The sequence below is a fragment of the Palaemon carinicauda genome, chromosome 10 (genome assembly GCF_036898095.1).
Source record: "Palaemon carinicauda isolate YSFRI2023 chromosome 10, ASM3689809v2, whole genome shotgun sequence".
NCBI classification, from domain to species: domain Eukaryota; kingdom Metazoa; phylum Arthropoda; class Malacostraca; order Decapoda; family Palaemonidae; genus Palaemon; species Palaemon carinicauda.
In genome coordinates, this window is record NC_090734.1 from 152,952,632 (window position 1) to 152,980,469 (window position 27,838).

Genomic DNA, 27,838 nt, shown 5'->3' on the forward strand with positions numbered 1-27,838 from the left:
CACGATCACGCCAGCCCAAAGGGTGATCGTCACGAGACCCTGAAGGGTCAACGTGAGGAGAACCAGCAGGTTCAAAAAGACGTCTCCTCACAACACGGGGAGGAGAACGTCAGGGTGGAGAGGAGTTATGAACCCCTCCAATCTATGAACCTCCAGAGAGGAAGGTTCAGCAGACTACGCCCAAGGGGGAGACTGATCAAGGTCTACAGATAAATCCTCCGCAGGGGGGGAGAGTTCCCTTGAGGGAGAACGTCTCTTATGACAAGGTTCTCGTTCCGCCCCTGGAGGAGAACCATAAGCGTAAGGAGATCACCGATGTACAGAGCAATCTTCTCTCGCGAACGAGAGATATGTTCCACGATGGGGAAGCTTGCCTTGGAGAGAGCCCTGCCACCGCCCCTGGTGGGTTAGCTAACTCCTTGGTGTCGGAGCCAGACTTTGGTCTGACTGACGGGCAACAGAGCCTGCAAGAGGATGATCAACCTCTGCAGAGGAAGGAAATGACAGACTTCTCTCTGCTCCCCTTCGGAAGAGTTCGAGGAGAATTTCCTTCGAAGGGGGGCCATCGACGCCCAGCAATGGCCACAAAGACAAGGTTTGGAAAGGAACAGGCGCTCCCTGGGGGAGCGGAAGGAACCGACTCACTAGGGGAGCCAACTCACTAGGGGAGCCGACACCTTCGCCTATCCCACAGGGTTGACCTGGAGTCACAAGCCCTGCTCGGGCGTGCTCCGGAAGGGCCTGGTGGAGAAGTAGCTTCGGGTAGAGATTTGGGCGTAGAGGAAGCAGAAGCCTGCGATTTCTTCGATTTCGAGGAAGACCCCGAAGGCGAAGATTGGCGCTTAGACTTCCTTTTCTTCTTACGCGCAAACTTCTCCCACTGGAAGGCAGGCCACTCCCGACATTCAGAACAGGTGTTGTCCCGCGAGCACGGTTGTCCCCGGCAAGCCGGGCACAAAGGGTAGGGGTCTGTCTCTACGGACGACATGAAGGTACCGCAGCGGTGGCCCTCACGACCTGGACATGTCTGCATAGCGGGACAATAACACACACACTGATACACAAAAGAAAAAGGAAAAGTAAATAAAGTCAAGGCAGTTTTGTTTTAACGGGAGAAAGAGACAGCACGTCTGTACTCTACCGAGACAAAAGCAAAGGTGGTTACTCAACCGACACATGTGAGTGAGCTGGGTAGCCGTCTACTCCACGCCACTAGCGGATGGGGGTAGTTATCCCTCAATAAAATTGTCTTGGCTAGTTTTCAGCGTTGCCAAAAGTATGTGTCGGAACAAATAGAATTTCAATCATTCGTCACATGATTACTAGCATTATTACTGTCAATATAATCATTATCATCATCAGTACCATTATCACTGAAACAATGATACTACTGACAATATATTTGAAGCAATCTTCTGAATTACAAAAATATAACATGATAAAGTAACCTTTTGAAGATCATAAGTTCAAAGAAAAGACTACAAAATCCTTTTCAAGCCTAAATCAAAGACACGAATTCAGATATTTTGAAACAAAAAGTCTACCAATAGAAAAAGAAAATTTGGCTGTACAGTACTTGAGTCTACGTCTAACAAGTCGTTCCTGACTGTCAACAGGAGGGTCTTCTTCTTCTTGCTGCCAGCCTGATGTTCTAGGAAGTGAATGACTTGCATCATGACATCGAAGAGCCTATAGTAGTAAAGATTTTTAAGTAAAATTATCCTCATGCCATAGAATAACTGAGAATTATCCTTTGAGATCATATATGTACTAAAAGTTTTACCATAAACTTGAGCAAAACATTCTAATTTTGAGGAATTGGCAGGTAAAACAAACATTCTAATCAAGGTGACAGTATACTGTACTTCAAAGTACCCTCTCAGATTGACAGATCTGAAGAGTGGCGAGTAAACATGTAAAATACTATTGAATACCTTCAGGATCTCCTCATCCATGACAGCTGTTGTGCCATCTACAGCCAGAGGTTGAGCACTAGCACTCAGAGCTGCGGACACGGTTGTCGTGAAGGATTGTGGCCGATTACTCAATCCTGCATGTGCACCTCTCCCTTCATTTTGTTCACCTTCACCACTACCTTGTCTAAAAAAAAATCATCGAATATTACTTAATAGGATTCCATGACAAGATTAGCTTTTTTTATACAATAAGATGACCAATCTTAAATAATTAAACTAACAAGTGAAATACTACCAACTTATAATAGCCACATACATTTTACTCCATACAAATAAATTTTAAACAAAAACAATCAAACTATAGCCCAACATGATAAATTTACAGGGAACAAATGATACAGCTGAAAAAAATCATTAGTGAAGAATTTAAGTATTTTTTTCAGGTTTATATTGGTAACTTTTATGATGAAAAAAAAAAAACATTAATTACATTAAAAATATGGATGGATTCTATATTCTACATTATCTAGCATACTCAATAAACTATGATGCATTAAAAAACAATGTCAGCCTTTTTTTTGCAGACGATACACATCTCTACTTAGTTCCGGACAAAATTGGGATAACATGACCAAAATAAAAGAACTCTGAAGGCTGTAAAGAATTGTTTTGATAGTGTGTGGAAATGTTGCGCGGAGCTCAATTAAACACTCGCCCCGAGTCGTGTTTTAGCTTTTTGTTTTTCGCTTAGAATATCATTGAAAAGATATTACTTAATCTTATAGAGAAACCTAAGTGATAAGAAACTGTACACTATGTCTGTCCCTAACCATTTCTGCCTCATATGTAAAACCACGGATGGAGACTGGAAAATATGGATAGGATGTGAATGCAATAAATTCTACCATAAGAAATGTGTGCATATAGTGACAGGCATCACTGATAATGAACAGAATAACCTAAATTGGATATGCCCACACTGCACAGGTGAAGTCAGACAAGCCAATTTATTAATATGAAAATTAAAGGAAGATGTGAATATGGGAGAATTGGCCCTGAACGAACAAGACGTGAAAATAGATGACTTGGAAAACAAACTTGCGGACCTTAGCACACGCGCAACAAATTCCACCCAGACTACTGACCTCACTTAGAAAGTAGACATTTCTGCCATGAATATGGAATCAATTAAGGCAAACACTTCAAACATTGATGGACCAAAACCTGAGAAAATGACATATGCTGACAAAGTTAAAAGGAAATAAATCTGTTGGTAACTAAATCAACAAATATAAATAAAATTACTGAAAGAAAACGCGAGGTTGAACAGGCATTTAAAGACATTCCTATACTTAACACAAGGTTAACTATGAAGGGAAGTATTGTAAACTTTGCAAACAAAATTATCAGAAGAGGCAGCAAACAAAATTCAGACATTGGTTGCTAACACTGAAAAGAGAAAAATCGGAAAACTAAAACCAAAAATAATGATATGCAATGTGTACAATGATGAAGATGATGTAGTAAATGCTTTGATTCAAAGAAATCACTGCCTGGACCAAATCCAAAATATAGGAGAGAAGATAAGTGTAGTCCTGAAGAAAAATGCTTCGGGTGGGACCACCCACTATGTGCTGAAATGTGATCCTGAAGTTCGGAGGGCTATTCATGATAATGGGGACAGCATTTCGTTATGATGGGGTACTTATAACATACGTGATAGGTACCACGTGATCACCTGCTACCACTGTCAGAGGTATGGACATCTTGAAAAAGATTGCATGTCTAAGAATGATGATAAAGTCCGCGGGAAATGTTTAGGAAAACACTCAAAGTTGTGTAATTTGCAAGTGTCAATGTGTATAAACTGCAAAGTTAACCAAACCAAGTGACCACATAGTAAATTCTAGAGACTGCAAAGCTTATGACTTTGAATTGAAAAGACTTGCAGAAAATACTGACCATGGTTACTATGGATGTCATAAACTATGGTTATGTAAATATACAATCTATAGGTAATAAGACTATTCAAATTGGAGAATTAAGAAACAAGAAATATTTGGACATACTACCATTATCTGAAACATGGTTAAATAACTTGGACAAGGCAAAGATCACTGAAATGACACCCCACACACACACACCTTCTTTCACATACAAGAGAGAAGGGAGGTCTGGTGGGGGTGTCTGACTCTAATTCAAAGAAGTTACTCAAATCTCAAAATGAATGAAAGAACTTGTGTAACAAGCTTTGAATATAAGATAAATAAACTTTACAAAAAAAAAACAGAAAAATATCCTTTGTAACAATCTACAAACCTCCGAGAACAAACCCTAGTATCTTTTTTGAAGAATTCAGTGCTCTCATTGAGATGATTATCATGGAGAAAAACTATTTAGTTATCTGTGGAGAGTTCAATTTTTGGATGGATGATGCATCAAATCCTGACGCTTTGGCATTTAGTGGGTTATTAGAATCATATCCACTAGTGAATAATGTTGCTGTACAATTACTTTAACTAGGCATACGTCGGACTTAATTTTAAGTGATGACACAAATAATATTGTATCTGATATAAAAGTTTAAGAGAAATGTACTATCTCCCCAGTGCACAAACTTATTATGTTTAGTCTACCTCTACGGAAACATGCATTAGTAAAGAAAATAAACTTAAGACATAAATCAAATTTTTCTCCTACCGTATTTGTTGAAGTAGTTACAAAAAAAAATAAATGATGCTTTCAACATTCCTGTGATCATGATGACCAACGTTTGTTAGGAGCTAAGTGTGCTAACTGTTTTATGACCACTTATAATAAAGTGGGTAAAAGTGAATATGATACCATGTGGCCACAGATGGAAAAGACTAACTGTAAAAGACCAATCTCCTTGGTTTGATGGAGAGATTTTGGTGAAAAAAGGAAAAAGGAGACTGAAGAAAGTGGAATAGGTTAAAAATTTTAAGTACTTGGGTAGAATACAAAACTGTTATATGTCAAAATAACTACCTACTATGAAGGAAAAAATTGAATACTATAAGAGAAAGATCCGCGAAGCAGCAACAGACATAAATAAGTTACATCGTCCCCTGAATGGTATAATGGGAAATGTAAAAGAAAAGAAGCTACCTGATGGATACAGTGCCCAGGAACTAGCAAGTAATTTTGTAGTATTCTTTAAAAACAAAATTGAAAATACAACCAGGTAATTTGTAAATACTCCACATCAGACTATTGATACACCAGGCACACAGACAAAATTAATATTTAACAACATAACACAAGATGACATCACCAGGCTTATCAAGAGCGCAAAGAAAACAAACTGTGCGATCAATCCTATGCCAATATCTGAAGTAATTGGAGAAAATTTTCTAGTCTAGCAGAAATAATAATGAGAATAGCAAATGCAAGCATTGATGAATGTAAGTTTCCTAAATCTGAGAAAATGGCTATAGTCACACCAGTTCTGGAAAATGCACTGGGCTACCAGGAATTAAGCTCATGGACCTATTTTGAATCTATCCTTTGTTTAAAAAGTGCTTGAATACGTAATTTTTGAACAACTAGTCAGTCACTTAGAAGTAATAGAAGCTTTGCCTGACAACCAGTCTGCTTACAGAAAACTATACTCTATGGAGACAGCCATCTGCTCTGTTGTAAATGATATGCTGGAAATGAATGAAATTAAATGTGGTACTTTAATATTGCTCGATCTCAGTGCTGCTTTTGACACAGTTAAGCATGAACTACTACTAAATGATCTATGGTCCATCGGTGTTGAAGATCGAGCTTTCGAATACCTAAAAGACTACTTGGTTGGTAGAAATTGCTGTGTACAAATTGGTAACTTATTCATCATATGAACCCTTAAACAGAGGTTTACCCCAGGGGAGTGTACTTGGCCCCATCTTATTCTGCATCTATATTATTGGTCTATCGAAAATGCTACAAAGGCATGTTGTGAAGTTCAAACTATTTGCGGATGACAAAATTTTACTTCTCCATAAATACATGATACTACTGAACTCTAAACCGAATCCTTGATAGTATTTTGGAATGGATGACATTTAAACAACTAAAATTAAATGAGAACAAAACTGCATTCATGGTGGTGGGCAAGAGAAACAGCGTGAGAAACTTAGGTGATATTCAAATGAACATAAATAATGACCCAGTACCGATATCTAGTAAAGTTTGAGATCTAGGCGGATTTCTTGACTGTAACCCGTCTCTCAATGCCCAAATACATAATGTAACAAAAACTGCTGGTTATCATCTAAGAAATATTGCGTTTATAAAAAAGTAACTGGACGAAAATTCTGTAAAGAAACTTGTGATAAACTGTGTTATTACCAGGATTGACTACTGCAACTCCATCTATTACAATTTACCAAAAGTGCAACTTAAGAAATTACAAAACATAATAAACAGAGAAGCAAGACTGATAAATGGTGTCCCACCTGGAGAAAGGATCCCCCCTATACTAATTGATTTACGTTGACTGCTGATAAAAGTGAGAATTGAATTCAAAATATGAAAATAACCCACCAAGTTATCAGAACCGGTCGTCTAAAATAATTCAAGAGAATTGCTACATATTGCGCAGCCAACAAATCGTGTCGACACGAGAATAGTTACAGATGGCTTCAAACCATTGGAACCTAGATATATATCTGCTGTAGGCTCCAGAACCTTTAAGTATGCTGCCCCGGGACTATATAAGCTCCCACGAGTCATCTGAATTATTGAAGACATTAAGGTTTTCAAGAGAAAACTGAAAACTTATTTCATGTCATACAACATTGACGATTTAACAGTAAATGAACAGTACGCGATATGATACTTTAAATACTCTGAACGAACAAGGTAAATCGACAGTGGAGGTCCTGTAGAGAGTGGGGTTCCCCTGCTGTATGGGACCAGAAAAGCAGCCGTCAAAGTAAGTAAAGTAAAGAAATAAAAAGCCCAATTAGGAAATAAACAAATGTAGAATATATCATTGGGATCAAAGAAAATCAAAAATCTTCCCATTAAAACAGACTGAATTAAGATAAGTCAGGAACCTATACAATGTCTCACCACAAAGAAAGGTCTACCAATAAATAGGATTATAGCAGCAAACTGTACTTTAAAACTTATATACAACACTCAATCACACATTTAAAAGTAACCTTTACCTGGGATGTAACTTTATAAAAACTAAAGGGAATCATAGCCCTACGAGCGTGACTCGGTAAATGAGTGGTAGACAAAATCCACAGCCCACAGTTTCCTCTTCGTAGCAAGCTCAAGTGATCCTTACTCTTCTCTTCAGTAAATGATTTCCCTTTATTTATTCTATGCCAGTGTTTGTAAAATAAAAGGAATATTTTTTCCTACATGTATTAATTTCATAACTAATATCAAAAGATAAGGCTTGGCGTTGTATTAACCATATCCATGTACCTATTTCTAGAGTAAATAACTAATATTGTATAACGAGATTTCTACCGACGTAATTCTTGCATACTGTATAAGGAGAATGGACCCCAATAGGTAGGCGAAATAAAATTTTACAAATTGGTCTTCAGAAGCAATTATAGATTATCAAACAAAATTAAAAAGGGACATTGACCACCCACAATTAAAAGACCAATAATATAATGGCATAGGAAAAAAACATTTAAAGGTACATGAAAAATAGATTTTATAAATTACTATTACCTCCCAAGCTGATCTCCAAAGTTTCTAAGCAGGATTCCTGATCGCTCCCTACACCATTTCCATGCTTCAGTTGAGTCTGGGACAGTTCTACACACAGTACAGAACAAACACTCCTGAACCTCATTGCTTTCTCCAGGCTTTTTAACTATTCCAGACATTTCACAAGTAGGGCAAGTGTCCTGTATTTTCTAGTACATGTACACTTTACCATTCAAATTTTACATTCTATGTTGGAACTAATTCAAACAAACCAGATGCAAATTCAGGTTAAAATCTTTTCAAACTTGATAAAACACTATAAAAAGCAATAAAAATAAACACCTTAAAAAAATCACTAAAAATATCTTATCCTTAAAATTTTGGTAGTATTACCAAGAACTAAGATAAAACATAAAAGGATGATGATTCTAAACAGTATATGATCCATCACCTCCTCACAGTCTTCTATTATTTTCCTTAACTTTAAGCCAGAGTAGTGCTCCACAAAAACTAACCAGTTGATCTAGTTTAACCCTGTACTAGTGTATCTAACCACCAAACTATGTCATTAAAAATAGCCAACCACCTCCCAATGGTTTTATCTTAACTGCATACCAAACTACCCTACAACCACTTTCAGCTTTAGATGTTTACAAATGAACCACTAAGTCATATAAAAAACTATACAGTATTATGATTTATAAAAATGTATTTGAAAATATTGACACTTTTGACAGAAACATAAAAAAACACAAGTAGCACTTCTAGCTCACAACAACCAAAACAAAGGAAAGTGGAAGTACCCTTCAACTTCCACAACAAAAATAAAGGAAAAGGAACACAATTGGCAAAATAAAAAGGAATAAGTGCAGTTTAAGAGTCAGACAAGATTGTTCCAGCCTTTTCCAAATCAGGTTTAATCAACTTGGTTATTACATGATAAACACTAAAATTACATTATCAATGATGAATTAGAGATTTAAAAGGAAGATAACACATTATTATTATTATTATCATTATTATTATTATTATTATTATTACTAGCCAAGCTACAACCCTAGTTGGAAAAGCAAGATATTATAAGCCCAAGGACTCCTATAAGAAAATATAGCCCAGTGAGGATAGGAAATAAGGAAATAAATAAATGATGAGAACAAATTAACAATAAATCACTCTAAAAACCTAACTACTGTATTTAAGATCCCCTAACTGACCTTGAAGTTATTCCCAAAACAACAATAAACTTTTTTTTATGTAAATAAGCAGGTTCAAACAGCTTTGTTACCTGACAAACACTAGAATTACATTATTAAGGATAAATTAGAGATTTCAAAGGAAGACCACACATCAATCTACCTATTCAAGATCACCTAATTGATCTTGCAGTTATGCCTAAAACAATAAAAAGTTTATATACAGAAAATCTCTCTCTGGAGGAATTATACCAAATTCACCTACCCATCCACTTTTGCTGTATCATTACTATCACAATTAGTTACTGTATGGTATGCTTTCACAGAAGCTGGGAGGCAACTGCTATATAACTGCTAATAATCTTTGCTTCAAACTGCAGTTACTAACTGCTAATTTGATAGAAATTAATAGCTTCCTTCTCATTAAAATAAATCAGCACTGTATACATAGTATATTTAACCTTTTCTATTACTTGTCAACTCCAACAAAATTTATCAACATTAAAATACCTGTTCAAATTTTGTGGTTTTCTCATTGAGACAACACTTTCTTGAAAATTGAGATCAAGGCAGTAGTTTGACGTTGATGAGGTGATAGAGGTGGGGGTATCAACACACTGCTTGGGCTCATCTGGCAAGGTCGTCGTGTCAACTGTGAGTTCGTCCTCTGAATGGGTAAAAGGGACAATTAACTGAAAGTCATGAATAAAGATCCACTGTACTTGTTTTACATGGACTGCCTAATGTTTTGAAGCATTACAACCAAACAAATTTTTAATTCCTCTTATAAAATCTTGTGGAAATATTCTTTAACTTTAATACATACACAAAAACTTGCAAAGTCTTAATCCTGTCAAAAAAAGATAACACTTTGAAATGACAAATTTTAAAAGTTGTATTTTTCCTAGTTTTACAAACCTAAGAATGCTAACACTTGAAAATATTCTTGAGTTTACACTTTGCTATTACAGTACCCTGATGACACAAATCACAATATTATTTGTGAGCAACTTAATCCTTAGCTACTCAGGTGTCTCAAATAAACCCTAAAGAAAGATGGTGTCTAACAGCATACGTACCATCACCTTCTGCCATGGATGAAATCTGTTTAACCCACAAAGGTTCTTGACCTCCTTCCTGTGCACGTGTCAAGTTTTCCTGGACACAGCGCTCAGAAGACCCAGAACTGGGTCGTATCGGACGGTAGAGCACATAATCATCAACAAACACTTGTTCGGGCTGAGAGATACAGACGATATACCCGGCTTCTAAGAGGGCTTGCCCTATTGCCACTGATGATGCCCTATGTGCGAGAAACATACATTCATACAATATATGTACTGAAAATCAGGAAAAATTAATCCTATATCATACTAACTTTAGAGGCTATCATCTAATTTCTTTTTCTCTGTGGTATGAAGCTATTCTTGTAACTTTGTACAAAAACATTACAAATACCGTACTTATATGGATAGCAAATATTTATAAACGAGTTCACAATAAATTCATTCTAATATTAAAAAATATTTTCCAACAATATTTTCATGACATACTCAATACTTAATCATGGATACATTTATTGTACTTGCAACCTTCAAAGCAAAGATTTTTGTACATAGTACTTAAACACACCTAAAGTCAAATTACTAAACTCAAACAAATTGGTAGAGAAAAAATAATTTTCTTAAAAATACATTCAACTCTAAAACACATCTCTTGAGACAGAATTCAAAGGCAACACAAACATGAAAATCTTTACTTTTTCTTTCCCTTTATTGCCAGAAATTCTAATTTCTCTATAAAAATCAAATGTTATGTAGTTTTGTACTTACAATACAATACTGTAGCTGATTTTCAAAGAAAAAAAAGACTATACAATGCTGAAGGTGTTTCTACCTTACCTTGCAAATACTTTATTTTTCAATTCATTTCTTATAACATCAAAGATCTGTCTATATACCAAGACACTTCCCCCAATTTTCAGGGGTAGCCAATATCAAACAAATGAAAAAAGGGGACCCCTCCTCTCTACGCTCCTCTCAGCCTGACAAGGAACTCAACTGAGTTCGGCTGGTACTGCTAGGGTGCCACAGCCCACCCTCCCCCGTTATCCACCACAGATGAAGCTTCATAACGCTGAATCCCCTACTGCTGCTACCAATGCAGTCATCCAAGGTGACCGGAGGAAGCAGCAGGGCCTACTGGAACTGCGTCACAATCGCTCGCCATTTTCCAATTTCTAGCATGCTTTCTTGCCTCTCTCATATCTATCTTCCTATCACACAGCGCTTTCCTCACTCCATCCATCCACCCAAACCTTGGTCTTCCTCTTCTTCTTCTCCCATCAACTCTTGCATTCATCACCTTCTTTAGTAGACAACCATTTTCCATTCTCTCAACATGGCCAAACCACCTCAACACATTCATATCCGCTCTGGCTGCTAAATCATTTCTTACACCCATTCTCTCCCTCACTACTTCGTTCCTAACCCCATCTACTCGAGATACACCAGCCATACTCCTCAGACATTTCATCTCAAACACATACAATTTCTGTCTCTCTGTCACTCTCATTCCCCACAACTCCGATCCATACATCACAGTTAGTACAATCACTTTCTCATACAGAACTCTCTTTACATTCATGCCTAACCCTCTACTCTTTACCACTTCCTTCACAGGCCACAACACTTTGCATACTTCATTCACTCTCTGACATACATCTGCTTCCACTCCACCATTTGCTGCAACAACAGACCCCAAGTACTTAAACTGATCTACTTCCTCAAGTAACTCTCCATTCAACATGACATTCAACCTCACACCACCTTCCCTTCTCATACATCTCATAACCTTACTCTTACCCACATTAACTCTCGACTTCCTTCTCTCACATGGCCTTCCAAATTCTGACACTAATTGGCCAAGCTTCTCTTCCGAGTCTGCAACCAGTACAGTATCATCCGCAAACAACAACTGATTTATCTCCCATTCATGATCATTCTCATCTATCAGTTTCAATCCTTGTCCAAGCACTCAAGTATTCACCTCTCTCACCACTCCATTAACATACAAGTTAAACAACCACGGTGACATCACACATTCCTGTCTCAACCCCACTCTCATTGGAAACCAATCACTCACTTCATTTCCTATCCTAACACATACTTTACTACCTTTGTATAAACTTTTCACTGCTTGCAACAACCTTCCACCAATTCCATATAACCTCATCACATTTCACATCGCTTCCCTATCAACTCTATCATATGCTTTCTACAGATCCATAAACGCAACATACGCCTCCTTACCTTTTGCTAAATATTTCTAGCATATCTGCCTAACTGTAAAAATCTGATTCATACATCCCCTACCTCTTCTAAAACCACCCTGTACTTCTAAGATTGCATTCACTGTATTATCCTTAATCCTATTAATCAGTACTCTACCATACATTTTCCAACTACACTCAACAAACTAATACCCCTTGAATTACAACACTTATGCACATCACCCTTACCCTTATATATAGTGGTACAATACATGCAAAAAACCAATCTACTGGTACCATTGACAACATAAAACACATTAAACAATCTACCAACCATTCAAGTACAGTCACACCCCCATCTATTAACATCTCAGTTCTCACACCATTCATACTAGGCGCTTTTCCTACTCTTGTTTCATCTAGTGCTCTCCTCACTTCCTCTCTTGTAATCTCTCTCTCATTCTCATCTCCCATTAATAGCACTTCAACACCTGCAACAGCAATTATATCTGCCTCCCTATTATCCTCAACATTCAGTAAATTTTCACAATATTCCGCCCACCTTTTCCTTGCCTCCTCTCCTTTTAACAACCTTCCATTTCCATCTTTCATGTCTCTTCAAGTCTCGAACCAGCCTTCCTTACTCTCTTCACTTCTTTCCCAAACTTCTTATTCTCTTCATATGAAAGACCCAATCCCTTACCCCACCTCATGTCAGCCACCCATTTGCCTCAGTTACCTTGCGCTTTACTTCCACGTTTTTCTCTCTATAACTCTCATACTTCTCTTCACTATTACTCTGCAGCCATTCTTCAAATGCCCTCTTTTTCTCTTCCACTTTTACCTTCACTCCTTCATTCCACCATTCACTGCCCTTCCTCATGCTGCCTCCATCAATCTTCTTGCCACACATATCACTTGCAATCCCAACAAAATTTTCTTTTACTAACTTCCACTCATACTCTAAAACTAGTTTCTCTCACTTACACTCTGTCATATGCCATTTTCAACCTTTCTTGATATTCACTTTTTACCTCAGGTTTTATTAATTCTTCAACCCTCACTCACTCTCTTCTACATCCCCCCACTCTATTCCCCCACTCTTTTGCTACGACTAATTTTCCTTCCACCAAAAAATTATCGGACATACCATTAGCCATATCCCTAAAAACGTGCATGTCTTTCAATCTTTCAAACATTCTTGTAGTTATCAACACAAAATCCATTAAAGCCCTTTCTACCACTCATCCATTTGCCACTCTTACTCATGTACAGTATACTTATTTTAAATCTTTCTTTTTGTAAAAGCTAGAACTTATCACCATCTCCTGCTCAACACACATATCTACCAGTCTCTCACCACTCTCATTTTCACGTGGTATGCCATACTTCCCAATGACACCTTCTACCCCTCCAGCGCCCACTCTAGCATTTAAGTCACCCATGACAACTACATAATTTCATCTACCCAGTCCTTCTACACACCTAGTTAATTCATTCCAGATCTATTCCGCTCTTCTTCACTTTTCTCACAACCTGGCCCATATGCACTGACAAAAGCCCAACATTCCCTACCCAACCTAACCCTTACCTGCATTAACCTAGATAATATCTCCTTCCATTCCACTACTTTACCTGTCATCCATTCACTCAACAATAAAGCCACACTCTCTCTTGCTATACCCCTTTCAATCCCAGACACTCTACCAGACATTTCACCAAACATCACTTCACCCTTCCCTTTTATCTAAGTCTCACACAAAGCCAATGTATCCATCCTTCTATTCCTAAACATACTTCCAATCTCACATCTTTTACTCTCTATCGTACTACATCCACGCGCATTCAGACACCCCAAAATTAGAGTGCAGGGAGCAGTCACTCTCCCCCCAACTCCACCTCTTTAATGTCTCACAGGAGTATATAATACACGAGAGGGGGTTCTCAGTCCCCTCGTCCCGTCCCTTTTAATCGCCTCTTATGACACGCAGGGATATGTTGGCGCTATTCTAATTTTTTCTTTCTTCTGTCAAACTCTTGCTTATAAGTACATCTGGACAGTTTTCAAGATTGGGGTACAGGAAATAGGAAAGTTTTGTTGTTAACAAAACGTTCCAGGAGTGCTCACCTTATCAGATGCTTATGTTTGACATTGAATAACTGATAAGTAATAAAATATTCCATGGCTAACAGTAATTCAATATAATCCTACTCTACTAGACTGCACTTTAAATTTTTCATAGTTTTAGAGATTCATTACCATATTGTATCAAGTTGAGAAAGGCAATCCAGTATAGTAAAAAGCATTATACAGTAAGTACTGTACTTAATGAAGTCTGATAAGTTTAGGTTTGTTATTCCTTGTTATCCCCCAGTATATTATGACAGTACAGTATGCAATTCCACTTCATTGCAAGATTACTTAACCCCCTAAGCAGCAGGCAGAGTACTCAGAATATCCACACCCAGTGGTTATTTCCAGTTTATTTCAAATTCCTCCTGGCCATATGTGTTTTACAAGCTTTTGTGCTTGTTGGGAAATGCATGGAATGGCTAAAGGAAGTATTCAATTACGTTAGGAAAATTTATGGCTTTGCTTAATGTTTCAATTCTGCACTGTTCTTTTTTTTTTCATTTACAGAATGTAGTTCTCTTTGAGAAGCCAAGTTGAAGTCTAGCCAATATGTGGATATTTACTTATTTTCTTGAATCATTTTCTATTCTCTAATCCTACCCATATTCTTTTGAACACTGGCCTGATGAACTGATGGAATGAACATTATCATATCTACTATAACCACATGGAACATTTCTGAATCCTACATTTTAAATTCTCTTTTAGATAATAAAAGAAACAATTTTTTATACTACTATTCATAGGTTAAGATATTCTTTTCATCTCAAATAGTAAATATAATGCTGCCAATCCTCTCTTATGTGACTGAGCCTCATTTGTTTATCTATTTCCTTTGTGCAAATGACACTAAAATTATCATATTTAAATTCTCTATCAATTAAAGAACAGATGATCTAAAGTTGGTAAATTAGTCTTTCTCCATACCTGCTTGAGGCTTTATCATTGACCAGAAGCCACTGTACCAAATCCCTGCCAATGAAACAGTTGTGGAATGACTTGAGACGATGACGGTGGGATCCTAAGGGAAGACAACCTGGTCCCCCAGCCATTTGGGACCAGAGAGAATGAAGCTGCTGGGAGTCCCTTAGGAGGAGCTGTCTCTCAGCTGACATGTGGTCATCATCTCGTTGGCCTCCAAATGCATTGTAGTCGCCACTAGTAAATCTGTGCGGGAAAAGGTAAGGAATCAATTCTATGACCTAATATAAAGTTATGCAACTTCAGTGGGTATCTTCATTACAATACAGTACTGTATAACCAAAAATGTATTTCATGATGTGATCCACTAACCAAAACATCACAAAAAGGGAGAAATGTAACAGAACTTATGGTACAGTTCAACATGACCAGGTGATATAATTTTTAATCTCACTGTATTTGAATAATCCTTTAAATTACATCATAATTCATACTATAACAAGTCATGCCTATTAACTGATTTATCTAAGCCTTAAGTAAAATTGCACTTTAATGACAGTATACATCTAAGAGATATTTTTTTAAACCAACTATTTGCTGCTATTGTCCCCTCCCAAAACAACCATATGCAATATTGTGATGATTGCATGAGGTAATTGCACAATAAGAATAAGATATTAAATTTTCTGATTCCATCAGGTTATTGAATAGAAAAAATGTTACAAGTAAGATATTGTTACTAATCTGCAATCACAAATCAATTAGTACATCTTACCTTAACACGACCCTCACGACATTCTAATCTCAATATACTGTGTAGATACGTACCAATTTCTTGTAACGACTGGAGCGACCAATAAAACGTAAAGAATTTTATATTGTTAAAATAAACTTAAAAAATGTACACCATAAGGGTTGTTTTGGCTCTTATATTTTCCAGAATGTAAACCGTTTTAAAAGAAAAACAATGACTTAAATAAAACTTAGAATCTATTCCATAAGAGAATCACAGAATGAAACACAATAAAGTGCAAAATTTGCGATAAAATCTTGTAGAGTATATCAAAAGTTCATTACCTCTGTCTAGATATGTATTTTTCTTCTTGGAAACCGAGAGAAGGCCTACGCCGAAGGGTACCTCTGGGAGTTGTCAAAGGGGTGTTTGATCCAGAGGGTAAATTGCTATCCAGGGTCTGAGCACATGACTGATTAGGGGTGGGAGGCAGCAACTCCTCCTGCAGAGTTCTTAAGTCTGCAATTACATCAGCAGCCAAGTTGCTTGATTGGAGATATGATAAAACAACCTTGCAACAATATGTACATACTCGTAACTCTCCTGTGGGATGAAATAAAGCAATATGAGTGGTATCAGTAATGTAAAACATAAAAAATAACAATATAAATCATTCATATGCCTATACATATTTAAATTCTTTGAAAAATGTTATTTTTATTAATAAAATAAATTTTTGAATATACTTACCCGGTGATTATATAAGCTGCAACTCTGTTGCTCGACAGAAAACTCTACGTTCAAAATACGCCAGCGATCGCTATGCAGGTAGGGGGTGTACTTCAACAGCGCCATCTGTCGAGCAGGTACTCAGTACTCAATGTAAACACAGAACCAATTTTCTCCTCGGTCCACTGGGTCTCTATTGGGGAGGAAGGGAGGGTCCTTTAATATATAATCACCGGGTAAGTATATTCAAAAATTTATTTTATTAATAAAAATAACATTTTTCAATATTAAACTTAGCCGGTGATTATATAAGCTGATTCACACCCAGGGGGGTGGGTAGAGACCAGCATTACTTGTTTACATTATTATGAGCTAAGTATTTTGTATTTCATTTTAGCAGTTATTCAAAATAACAAACATAAAATAAATAAATACCTGGTAAGGAAGTCGACTTGAACAATTACTCTGCCTTTTTAAGTACGTCTTCCTTACGGAGCCTCGCGATCCTCTTAGGATGCTGAGCGACCCCTAGGATCTGAAGTATCAAGGGTTGCAACCCATACAACAGGACCTCATCAAAACCTCTAATCTAGGCGCTTCTCAAGAAATGACTTTGACCACCCGCCAAATCAAGTAGGATGCGAAAGGCTTCTTAGCCTTCCGGACAACCCAAAAAACAATAATAAAACATTTCAAGAGAAAGATTAAAAAGGTTATGGAATTAGGGAATTGTAGTGGTGAGCCCTCACCCACTACTGCACTCGTTGCTACGAATGGTCCCAGAGTGTAGCAGTTCTCGTAAAGAGACTGGACATTCTTAAGATAAAAAGACGCGAATACTGACTTGCTTTTCCAATAGGTTGCGTCGATTATACTTTGCAGAGATCTATTTTGTTTAAAGGCCACGGAAGTTGCGACAGCTCTAACTTCGTGTGTCCTTACCTTCAGCAAAGCTTGGTCTTCCTCATTCAGATGGGAATGAGCTTCTCGTATTAACAGTCTGAAAAATAGGATAAAGCATTCTTTGACATAGGCAAAGATGGTTTCTTAACTGAACACCATAAAGCTTCAGACGGGCCTCGTAAAGGTTTAGTTAGTTTTAAATAGAACTTAAGAGCTCTTACAGGACATAAGACTCTATCTAGTTCATTTCCAACCATACGATAAGTTTGGAATATCGAACGATATTGGCCAAGGCCGAGAAGGCAGCTCGTTTTTGGCTAGAAAACCAAGTTGTAGAACATGTAGCCGTTTCGGATGAGAATCCGATGTTCTTGCTGAAGGCATGAATCTCACTGACTCTTTTAGCTGTGGCTAAGCATACCAGGAAAAGAGTCTTTAAGGTGAGATCTTTCAGGGAGGCTGATTGTAGCGGTTCGAACCTGTCTGACATAAGGAATCTTAGTACCACGTCTAAATTCCAACCAGGTGTAACCAAACGACGCTCCTTCGTGGTCTCAAAAGACTTAAGGAGGTCCTGTAGATCTTTATTGTTGGAAAGATCTAAGCCTCTGTGACGGAAGACTGATGCCAACATGCTTCTGTAACCCTTGATAGTGGGAGCTGAAAGAGATCGTTCTTTCCTCAGATATAAGAGGAAGTCAGCTATTTGAGTTACAGAGGTACTGGTCGAGGATACGGATACTGACTTGCACCAGTTTCGGAAGATTTCCCACTTCGATTGGTAGACTCTAAGGGTGGATGTTCTCCTTGCTCTAGCAATCGCTCTGGCTGCCTCCTTCGAAAAGCCTCTAGCTCTCGAGAGTCTTTCGATAGTCTGAAGGCAGTCAGACGAAGAGCGTGGAGGCCTTGGTGTACCTTCTTTACGCGTGGCTGACGTAGAAGGTCCACCCTTAGGGGAAGTGTTCTGGGAACGTCTACTAGCCATCGAAGTACCTCGGTGAACCATTCTCTCGCGGGCCAGAGGGAAGCAACTAGCGTCAACCTTGTCCCTTCGTGAGAGGCGAACTTCTGCAGTACCTTGTTGACAATCTTGAACGGAGGGAATGCATATAGATCTAGATGTGACCAATCTAGCAGAAAGGCATCTATATGAACTGCTGCTGGGTCCGGGATTGGTGAGCAAAATATTGGGAGCCTCTTGGTCATCGAGGTTGCGAAGAGATCTATGGTTGGCTGGCCCCAGGTGGCCCAAAGTCTCTTGCATACATCCTTGTGGAGGGTCCATTCTGTTGGAATTATTTGTCCCTTCCGACTGAGACAATCTGCCATGACATTCAAGTTGCCTTGGATGAACCTCGTTACTAGTGATATGTCTAGACCTTTTGACCAGGTGAGGAGGTCCCTTGCGATCTCGTACAATGTCAGAGAGTAGGTCCCTCCTTGCTTGGAGATGTACGCCAAAGCCGTGGTGTTGTCCGAGTTCACCTCCACCACTTTGCCTTGAAGGAGAGACCTGAAACTTTTCCAGGTCAGACGTACTGCCAGTAGCTCCTTGCAGTTGAAATGCATTGTCCTTTGACTCGAGTTCCATAATCCCGAGCATTCCCGACCGTCTAATGTCGCACCCCAGCCTACGTCCGATGCGTCCGAGAAGAGAACGTGGTTGGGAGTCTGAACAGTCAGGGGAAGACCCTCTCTAAGGTTGATATAGTCCTTTCATCAAGTCAGACAAGGCTTTATCTTTCCGGAAACCGGGATCGAGACCGCTTCTAGCGTCTTGTCCTTTTTCCAGTGAAAAGCTAGATGGTATAGAAGAGGACGGAGGTGTAGTCTTCCTAGTGACACAAATTGATCCACGGATGACAGTGTCCCTACCAGACTCATCCACAGCCTGACTGGGCAGCGTTCCTTCTTCAGCATCTTCTGGATGGATAGCAGGGCTGGGGGCTGATCGTCTTGTTCAGCAACGTCCTCATCAGAGGGTTCCTCATCCGAAACTGATGAGGAAACGGCAACGGAGTGTGCAACGTCTGACTCGCTGAATCCGGTCGCACTGGTGGATGCGTGACGGAGCCGGACGCAATATCATGGAACTGCTGCACAGTCTGTGAACTGTCAACAACCATGGGTGCGCGAGGAAGTACAGCGTCAACCCGAAACTGTCTAGACTGTCTGGGTTGTGCAGTCAACACCCTACCGGGTTGCTGAGGTTGACGCACTGCGTCACAACAAGTCACCTCTGCTGGTTGTTGAACGTCCTGAACATCAACAACCACCTCCGAGCGTCGCTTAACGTCAACGTGCGACTGGCAACCCACACTGGGTCGCATCGGTGGAGGAACCACCTCAACTGGCAGACGCGAGTAGGTTACCTCAGCGTCAACAGGGCGCACAACCGACCGGTTGGAAGGTTGTTGGCCAGAAGGAGGAACCACCTCAACTGGCTGACGCGAGTAGGTTACCTCAGCGTCAACAGGGCGCACAACCAACCGGTTGGAAGGTTGTTGGCCAGAAGGAGGAACCACCTCAACTGGCAGACGCGAGTAGGTTACCTCAGCGTCAACAGGGCGCACAACCGACCGGTTGGAAGGTTGTTGGCCAGAAGGTTCTTCTCTGCATTTAAGTCCTCTATCAAGGACGCAAGCTTGGACTGCATGTCTTGCAGCAAAGCCCATTTAGGGTCTACGGGAGCAGGTGTGGCAACAGACGGGGTTAGCGACTGAGGCGGAACCATTTACCATCCCTGAAAGCCTTGTTATGTGTGACATAATAGTACAGCAAAACTTCAAAGGCTCGACAAAAGTTGAGAAATTGACCTGTAAACAACTTGGAGCGTCTCCTGGCTAGGCGCCAGGGCGAGTCTACCAGAATTGAGAAGTCTATCTGGGCAGAGGCATGAACTCCCAAGCCGAGAACTTCTCTCGTGTCCTATCAGACTCTCGCTCTATAAGCCAGTTTAAAAGAAGGGAAATCAAAGGCTGTATCCCTAAAACTCCTCCTGGTGCAAAAACCAGTCGCCTAGCCAACGTAACGCTCTCTAGGAGAGCGAGAGAGCACTAACTTAAAAACAACGGCTTCGAAGTAGCTAGGCCTAGTGTAAGTTCTGACGTTTAGGCGAACGAGGAGCAGCAGTTACAAGATCCGGATGAAAATCCTAAAAAAAAATCATCATGATTTAATTAAAGTCCATAGGAGGCTAAGCAGCTTAAGGCTCCCTCATCTACAGGAACCTTGTCCGATAAAAGCTAGGTTACCTCAGTGAGTCTCTAACTGGTGCATTAGTAGCAGACCAGAAGGCAACGTCATGTAACTGCTTGACAGTCTGTGAACTGTCAACAACTGAACTGTCAACCACAACAGGTGCGTGAGGACATACAGTGTCCACTCGAGACTGCTTTGACTGTCTAGACTGAGCAGTCAAAACAACTCTAGAATGCGGAGGTTGACGCATCGCGTCAAAACAAAACAACTTAGACTGTTGTTGAACCTCGCGAACGTCAACGGAAGGTTCCGTGCGTTACTGAACGTCAACGGAAGGTTCCGTGCGTTACTGAACGTCAACATGCGGCTGGCAGGGTACACTGGAACGCATGGGTGGCGGGACTCTCTCAGCTGGAGTGCGGCAGAAGGTCGCCTCAGCGTCCACAGGACGCACAACCGTGGTTGGTTGTAGGCTAGAGGTTGGTGCAGTGTCAACCTTCTCCGCATGAAAGTCCCGCATCAATGACGTTAACTGAGACTGCATGGTCTGCAGCAAAGACCACTTAGGGTCTACAGGAGCAGGTGCGGCAACAGACGGTGTGACTGCCTGATGCGGTACCGCTTTGCCTCTCTTAGGAGGTGAGCAGTCGTCGGAAGACTGCAGCGAGTCCGAACTGACCCAGTGGCTACAACTGGGCCGTTGGACTTGCGCGGAAGGGACCGACTTGCGCTTAATAAGCCGCGAGACCTTGGTCCATGGTTTCTTACGAGAACCCTCTTCCGCAGACGAGAAATAAATGGGCTCTCTCGTCTTTGTGTGGGTGGGGCGATCTTGGGTAGATACGCCCGAAACCACGGAGGGAAAAACGTCTGTTCGTTGATCAAGGCCTCTCGAACCCATAAGTCGTTCGACATTACTTCTCCCCTGGGCTTGGGAGCTTGCAAGAGGTCCCGGACTAGGTGAACGACAGGCACGAACAGACGAACCCTCGGATGCAACACTGTAACACTTTGCGCATATCACTTTATCGATTTTCTGTTTTGCACTTATTTCACTGAAATCGAAACTTTTACCGATTTCTACCTGAAACACGCAATTCTACCCTTCATTAAAAGGTAGTAATTGCGAAATCAGTCGTATAATGCAGCTCATTAATACTAGCAAAAAACAGAAAACATATATAAAGATAAAAAATTCAGTGGCTGGGAAAGAGACTAAACACTAGTTCAAATAAACTACGTTTACAATTTCTCACCGCACATAGCCTGGGGACAAGAATAAAACCCTAGAAACGTTTTACCTTCCTCCCCGTACAGAGACTAGGGACGAGAGAAACACGAGAACAACGTTACCCGCTTGAACGGAACGTTTTCTCTCCTCCTCTCCCTCCGTCTCTATCTCTCTCTCTCTTTCTCTCTTGATTTCGCACCTAAGAGAAGAGCCCAATTATATATCGTCAAAAAAACATGTTATTTGACTAAAGGAAAAAACTGAAAGGTTTTCCATATAAAAAGTTCCTTTAATTTAGAATTTAAAACATTTAAGCTAGGAAAGAATGAACAAAACGTCAGAATCGATTTACTCTTACTGCAAAGTGAAACCGTGATACACTCTCTCTCTATCGTAACGATAGAGCGCATGTTGAACGTCCTGAACGTCAACAACTGCGTAGTCTAAAAAACTAAACGTTAGTTCATCTTTGAAAACAGTACGAAGACTATCAAAGAAATTCTTTCAAAAAAAACATTAAATTTTAAAAGTTTTAAATTCTTTAAAGGCTAAAAATGATATAACGGGCTCAACGTTGATTAACTTCGGTTCCAAGTTAGGACCGCCTACTATCAGGAAAGGTCGCATATAAACAAAACATAAAAATTTATTTTTATATGTTTATAATAAATGGAAAGTTAATCGAAGAGGCCTAATAAAGGCGGAGAGATATAAAATATATAGATCTATAACGTGTTAAGCAAAATTACTAAAAACCTAAACACACTTCCGTCTAAGGGAAGGGTCGGCCATTTAAAAGTGAAAGAGAGTCCATACTCTCTTTGTCACCATAATTAAATCTATCCAAAACGAGTTCAAGTTTTGAGATGAAGATAAAACACCTGCATAGCGAAAGCTCAAAACTAGAATAGTGTACTTCACCAAATAGTTGTGAAAACAAATCCAGTTAGTAACAGCGAATTAGTAGGTCTTGCCGGTAGCCCGACAGAGAGAAAATTGGTTCTGTGTTTACATTGAGTACTGAGTACCTGCTCGACAGATGGCGCTATTGAAGTACACCCCCTACCTGCATAGCGATCGCTGGCGTATTTTGAACGTAGAGTTTTCTGTCGAGCAACAGAGTTGCAGCTTATATAATCACCGGCTAAGTTTAATATTGAAAAAAACCTGATATGTACATTACTATTCTAAAACATACCTGTATACCCAATAATTTTGCCAGGTATCATGCTATTGCAGCATCTTGAACAGAATATCTGTCCACACACCCTGCAGTGATGCCTTCGGCGGAAAGTTGTGAACTTTTCCTCGCATTCATAGCACTGAACACTAGTACTGTCAGGTAACCAGTATTGTTTGAAATCCGAGTCTTTGTACTGTTGAGGAGTCTGTGACAGAGAGATGACAAATTTAAAAAGTATACGACTAAATTAAAAAAATTCAGTATAATTTAATCCATCTACAGTATATCCATAGCAGAATTTAACAAATACAGTATACAATATTCACCAACACGTAATATCTTTTTTTACCTTTCCAAAAGCACAATGAATGTTATTCATTGACTGTATTAAAACTATAAAGGTCTTTTCTAGCTACTTACAGATCCTCGGTTATCAATAATGTTACGGATCCTTGTGAGAACATTAGGTAGTGTGCGGTCATGTCCCGATGACACTGTCGGACACACTTTGGAGACTAACGATGAAGATGACGTGACAGATGATGTCTCAGAGCATTCACTGACTGTGTCATGCATGCCCTATAAGGTAAGATATACAGTATTGTAGAGTAATAACTATTATTCTAACTTTCTTGCTATTATACTAATATTACGCTACATTAAAGACAACAAAAACTTTTATGTAAAATACACATATTGTCATAAAATAAATCTATTTATTTATTCCCATTTATCATAAGTTTTTTATGGTAAAGTACATAAAAACCATTGCTGAGATAAGCTTATGATTTGATTCAAAATGATGACTACATATCCACATTTATATAAGGAAGCAAATTCCACGACGTTAGATGATGGCAGAGATTCCAAAAGTAAAGATAACCAGCACGAGTCCCTTATTAATATACAAGTGTTTCTCCAGTAAGGCAGCGTGTGCTTAAATAAAAGGATGGGCGAAGGGATATCAGCATGAGGTAAAGGTTTGCAAGTGTACGAGGTAAGAAAAAACTATTTGACTATCATTAGCAGAAGCCACTAAAAGGCCTGATAGCAAGACTTTACCGTCAGTGAGGTGGAAAGAGAGGGTTGTTCAACATCTAAAAATAAGTATGCATTCCATGTGTGCCATCGACAAATTGTATTTGACATAAAATAAAAAACTATAGTTCAAACAAACTATGGTTCAGACATCATAAGTTAGATCCTGAGTTGTTTTCCTGAGCAATCATATTCCTTTATGCTTAGGTCATACAGAAACAGGTAATACTACGGATTAACAAGGATTCCCCAACCGGCAGGACCAGGAAATATGAGAGAGAGAGAGAGAGAGAGAGAGAGAGAGAGAGAGAGAGAGAGAGAGAGAGAGAGAGAGAGAGAGAGAGAGAGAGAGAGAGAGATTAACAAAAATTAATACCTGTCAGCAAATAAAACATAATTATTACTAGGTATATAATGCAAGGTATTAGAAGGCAAAAAAAATACATGATACAAAACATACGCAATTATATCATAAGAATCAAAGGAATAGCATTCTGTTTTCTATTTATGGTAGTTTTTTTATTATGTGTATGTGTATGCGTGTTTGTGTCAGTGGCATAATCTCCATTTGTCAGTTACTGTGATATAATACCTTTTATATTTTATTACAATTTTCTACTACTCGTTTATTCATGATTTAATTTCTAGATATATAGTACTACCCTCCATTTTATTTTGTTCTTTGTAATGTAATTTTCATTTCTATTTGTTGGGATTTCTTTTATATTTTTCTAATTATATGTAAAATTTCCAACAAAATTTGGGAAAAAATGCTGTGTCTAAAATTTCTATATTTCTTATTGTTTACTATTTATCTATTTGTCCTTGAATAACTTAAATGTCCCAGACTGTCCCGGACATCCAGGGTCACCCAAGATGCTTTTGATATGCAAAAACATTTGGGGTGAATTCCCAGACCTTCCTGTACTGCAAAGGACTGTCAAGGAGTACCTATGGACTTTTTCCCAGGATCACCCCGAAAAGTGTCTGGGACAATCCGGGAGGTCGGTGTGACTTTAGCATTAGTTGGTTTCGCTAAGTAAGATGACACTGAACCAAATCATATTTTCTAGTTGACTTGTCTAAGAGGAGATTAGTTTTATTCAATAATGAATAAGATATCACTGGTGTTAATGTTTTACATGTCGTTAATCTCAGCTGGTGGTCAAAATTTACATCTTCCTTCAGTGTTAAGTGCTTTAACAGGACATAAAAAGTACAACACTTACCTCCGCTTGCAAAACTAGGCAGGAATGAATAATCATCTGACTTACCAGGCACTTAAATTTTTGCAAAGAAGATAGGTCAAGAGAGTCCCCTGACTCCCTATTTAAGATAAGGGTGACCTGAACTGCTAACTAACAAAATTTACTGCTTAGTTTGGTGGAAACAAAAGCTCAAAGAGAGGTTGTTTGGAATAATATATTGCACTAACTGTTCAGTGGCTATTTCCATTTGGTAAAGATAGAAGAGACTCTTCAGCTACAGTAAGCAGCTTTCCTAGGAGAAGGAACTCCAAAATCAAACTATTGCTCTCTAGCCTTGCGTAGTGCCGTACCCTCTGTATCATGGTCTTCCACGTCATGGGAGTTCTCTTGCTTGAGGGTACACTCTGGTACACTATTCTATGTTTCCTTATTTCCTTTCCTCACTGGACTACTATATTTTCCCTATTGGAGCCCTTGGGCTTACAGCACCCTGCTTTTTCAACTAGGACTGTAGCTTAGTTAATAATAATAATAATAATAATAATCATAATAACAATAATAATAATAATAATAATCATCATCATCATAAATGGAGTACTATAGTACTACACTGGCTCATATGAAATCTTCATTAGGTCGTAGAGAACCGGAGTGAAGTCCCATCAAAGAAAAGAATTTTTAAAGGTATGTAGTAAATAATATAGCTCTTCAGATCTAGGGAATTTGAGTAATTTAGCCTCAAGTGTAAAAGTTTTTTTTTTTTTTGTAAATTCACGATAAAGGAAAGAAATACAGGAAATATGAATTATAGCTTGTCATGATGACATTTGTCGATGTCTAACAGGATGATTTGCGGATGATACTGTACTGGTTGCAGACACAGAAGAGAAGCTTGGCCGATTGGTGACAAAATTTGTAAGAGTGTATGAGAGAAGGAAGTTGAGAGTTAATGTGGGTAAGAGTAAGGTTATGAGATGTACGAGACGGAAAGGTGGTGCAAGGTTGAATGTCATGTTGAATGGAGAGTTACTTGAGGAGGTGGATCAGTTCAAGTACTTGGGGTCTGTTGTTGCAGCAAATGGTGGAGTGGAAGCAGATGTACGTCAGAGAGTGAATGAAGATTGCATAAGTGTTGGGGGCAGTTAAGGGAGTAGTAAAAAATAGATGGTTGGGCATGAATGTAAAAGAGTTCTATATGAGAAAGTGATTGTACCAACTGTGATGTATGGATCGGAGTTGTGGGGAATGAAAGTGACGGAGAGACAGAAATTGAATGTGTTTGAGAAGAAGTGTCTAAGGAGTATGGCTGGTGTATCTCGAGTAGATAGGGTTAGGAACGAAGTGGTGAGAGTGAGAACGGGTGTAAGAAATGAGTTAGCAGCTAGAGTGGATATGAATGTGTTGAGGTGGTTTGGCCATGTTGAGAGAATGGAAAATGGCTGTCTGCTAAAGAAGGTGATGAATGCAAGAGTTGATGGGAGAAGTACAAGAGGAAGGCCAAGGTTTGGGAGGATGGATGGAGTGAAGAAAGCTCTGGGTGATAGGAGGATAGATGTGAGAGAGGCAAGAGAGCGTGAGAGCGTGCTAGAAATAGGAATGAATGGCGAGCGATTGTGACGCAGTTCCGGTAGGCCCTGCTGCTGCCTCCGATGCCTTAGATGACCGCGGAGGTAGCAGCAGTAGGGGATTCAGCATTATGAAGCTTCATCTATGGTGGATAATGTGGGAGGGTGGGCTGTGGCACCCTAGCAGTACCAGCTGAACTCGGTTGAGTCCCTTGTTAGGCTGGAGGAACGTAGAGAGTAGACGTCCCCTTTTTTGTTTTGTTTCATTGTTGATGTCGGCTACCCCCCAAAATTGGGGGAAGTGCCTTGGTATATGTATGTATGTATGTATGATGACATTGCTTCTTTGAAGACCTAATATCTCATGGTGTGGATAAATTTGACTTTAAAATATCCCAAGACAACATACTGATGCAAGGTGAGAGTTATAGCATAGTTAATCCTTTCCAGGGGGTCTATATTATCATCTTTTACCTTCAATAAATACAGACAAGAGGTTAACACTTTTACCCAGTGTTTGCTTGATACAAAAACATAATATTAAGGTACCGTACAGTAATACTGTACTTCTAAATGAACTCTCAATGGCCAAATATGACAAATTCATAGATAATTTGTATTTTTCCTAACTATACAAACCTTAGCCAAGGTTTAAAATGGCATATGACGAAGTGAAAGTAAGAGAAACTGGTAATTTAGAGGAGGAGTGGAAGTTAGTAAAAGAAAATATTGTTGGGATTGCAAGTGATGTTTGGGGCAAGAAGTTTGTTGGAGGCAGCATGAGGAAGGGCAGTGAATGGCGGAATGAAGGAGTGAAGGTAAAAGTGGAAGAGAAAAAGAGGGCTTTTGAAGAATGGCTGCAGAGTAATAGTGTAGAAAAGTATGAAAAATATAGAGAGAAAAATGTGGAAGTAAAGCGCAAGGTAA

The 27,838-nt window shown here is 39.1% G+C and overlaps 1 protein-coding gene across 6 annotated transcripts in view; it reads right to left on the bottom strand.

The window, feature by feature from the left end:
* fab1 (fab1 kinase) overlaps positions 1-27,838 on the bottom strand; it is a 248,905-nt gene that overhangs the window by 152,590 nt on the left and 68,477 nt on the right. For all 6 annotated transcript variants that reach the window (XM_068382042.1, XM_068382041.1, XM_068382038.1 and 3 more), the window contains 8 exons: positions 23,521-23,679; positions 23,116-23,305; positions 16,198-16,456; positions 15,127-15,366; positions 9,874-10,097; positions 9,305-9,461; positions 1,935-2,100; positions 1,577-1,689 (listed from right to left, as the gene is read on the bottom strand). In XM_068382042.1, coding sequence (XP_068238143.1) covers positions 1,577-1,689; positions 1,935-2,100; positions 9,305-9,461; positions 9,874-10,097; positions 15,127-15,366; positions 16,198-16,456; positions 23,116-23,305; positions 23,521-23,679 — 1,508 coding nt within the window. The remainder of the gene's footprint in view (positions 1-1,576; positions 1,690-1,934; positions 2,101-9,304; positions 9,462-9,873; positions 10,098-15,126; positions 15,367-16,197; positions 16,457-23,115; positions 23,306-23,520; positions 23,680-27,838) is intronic.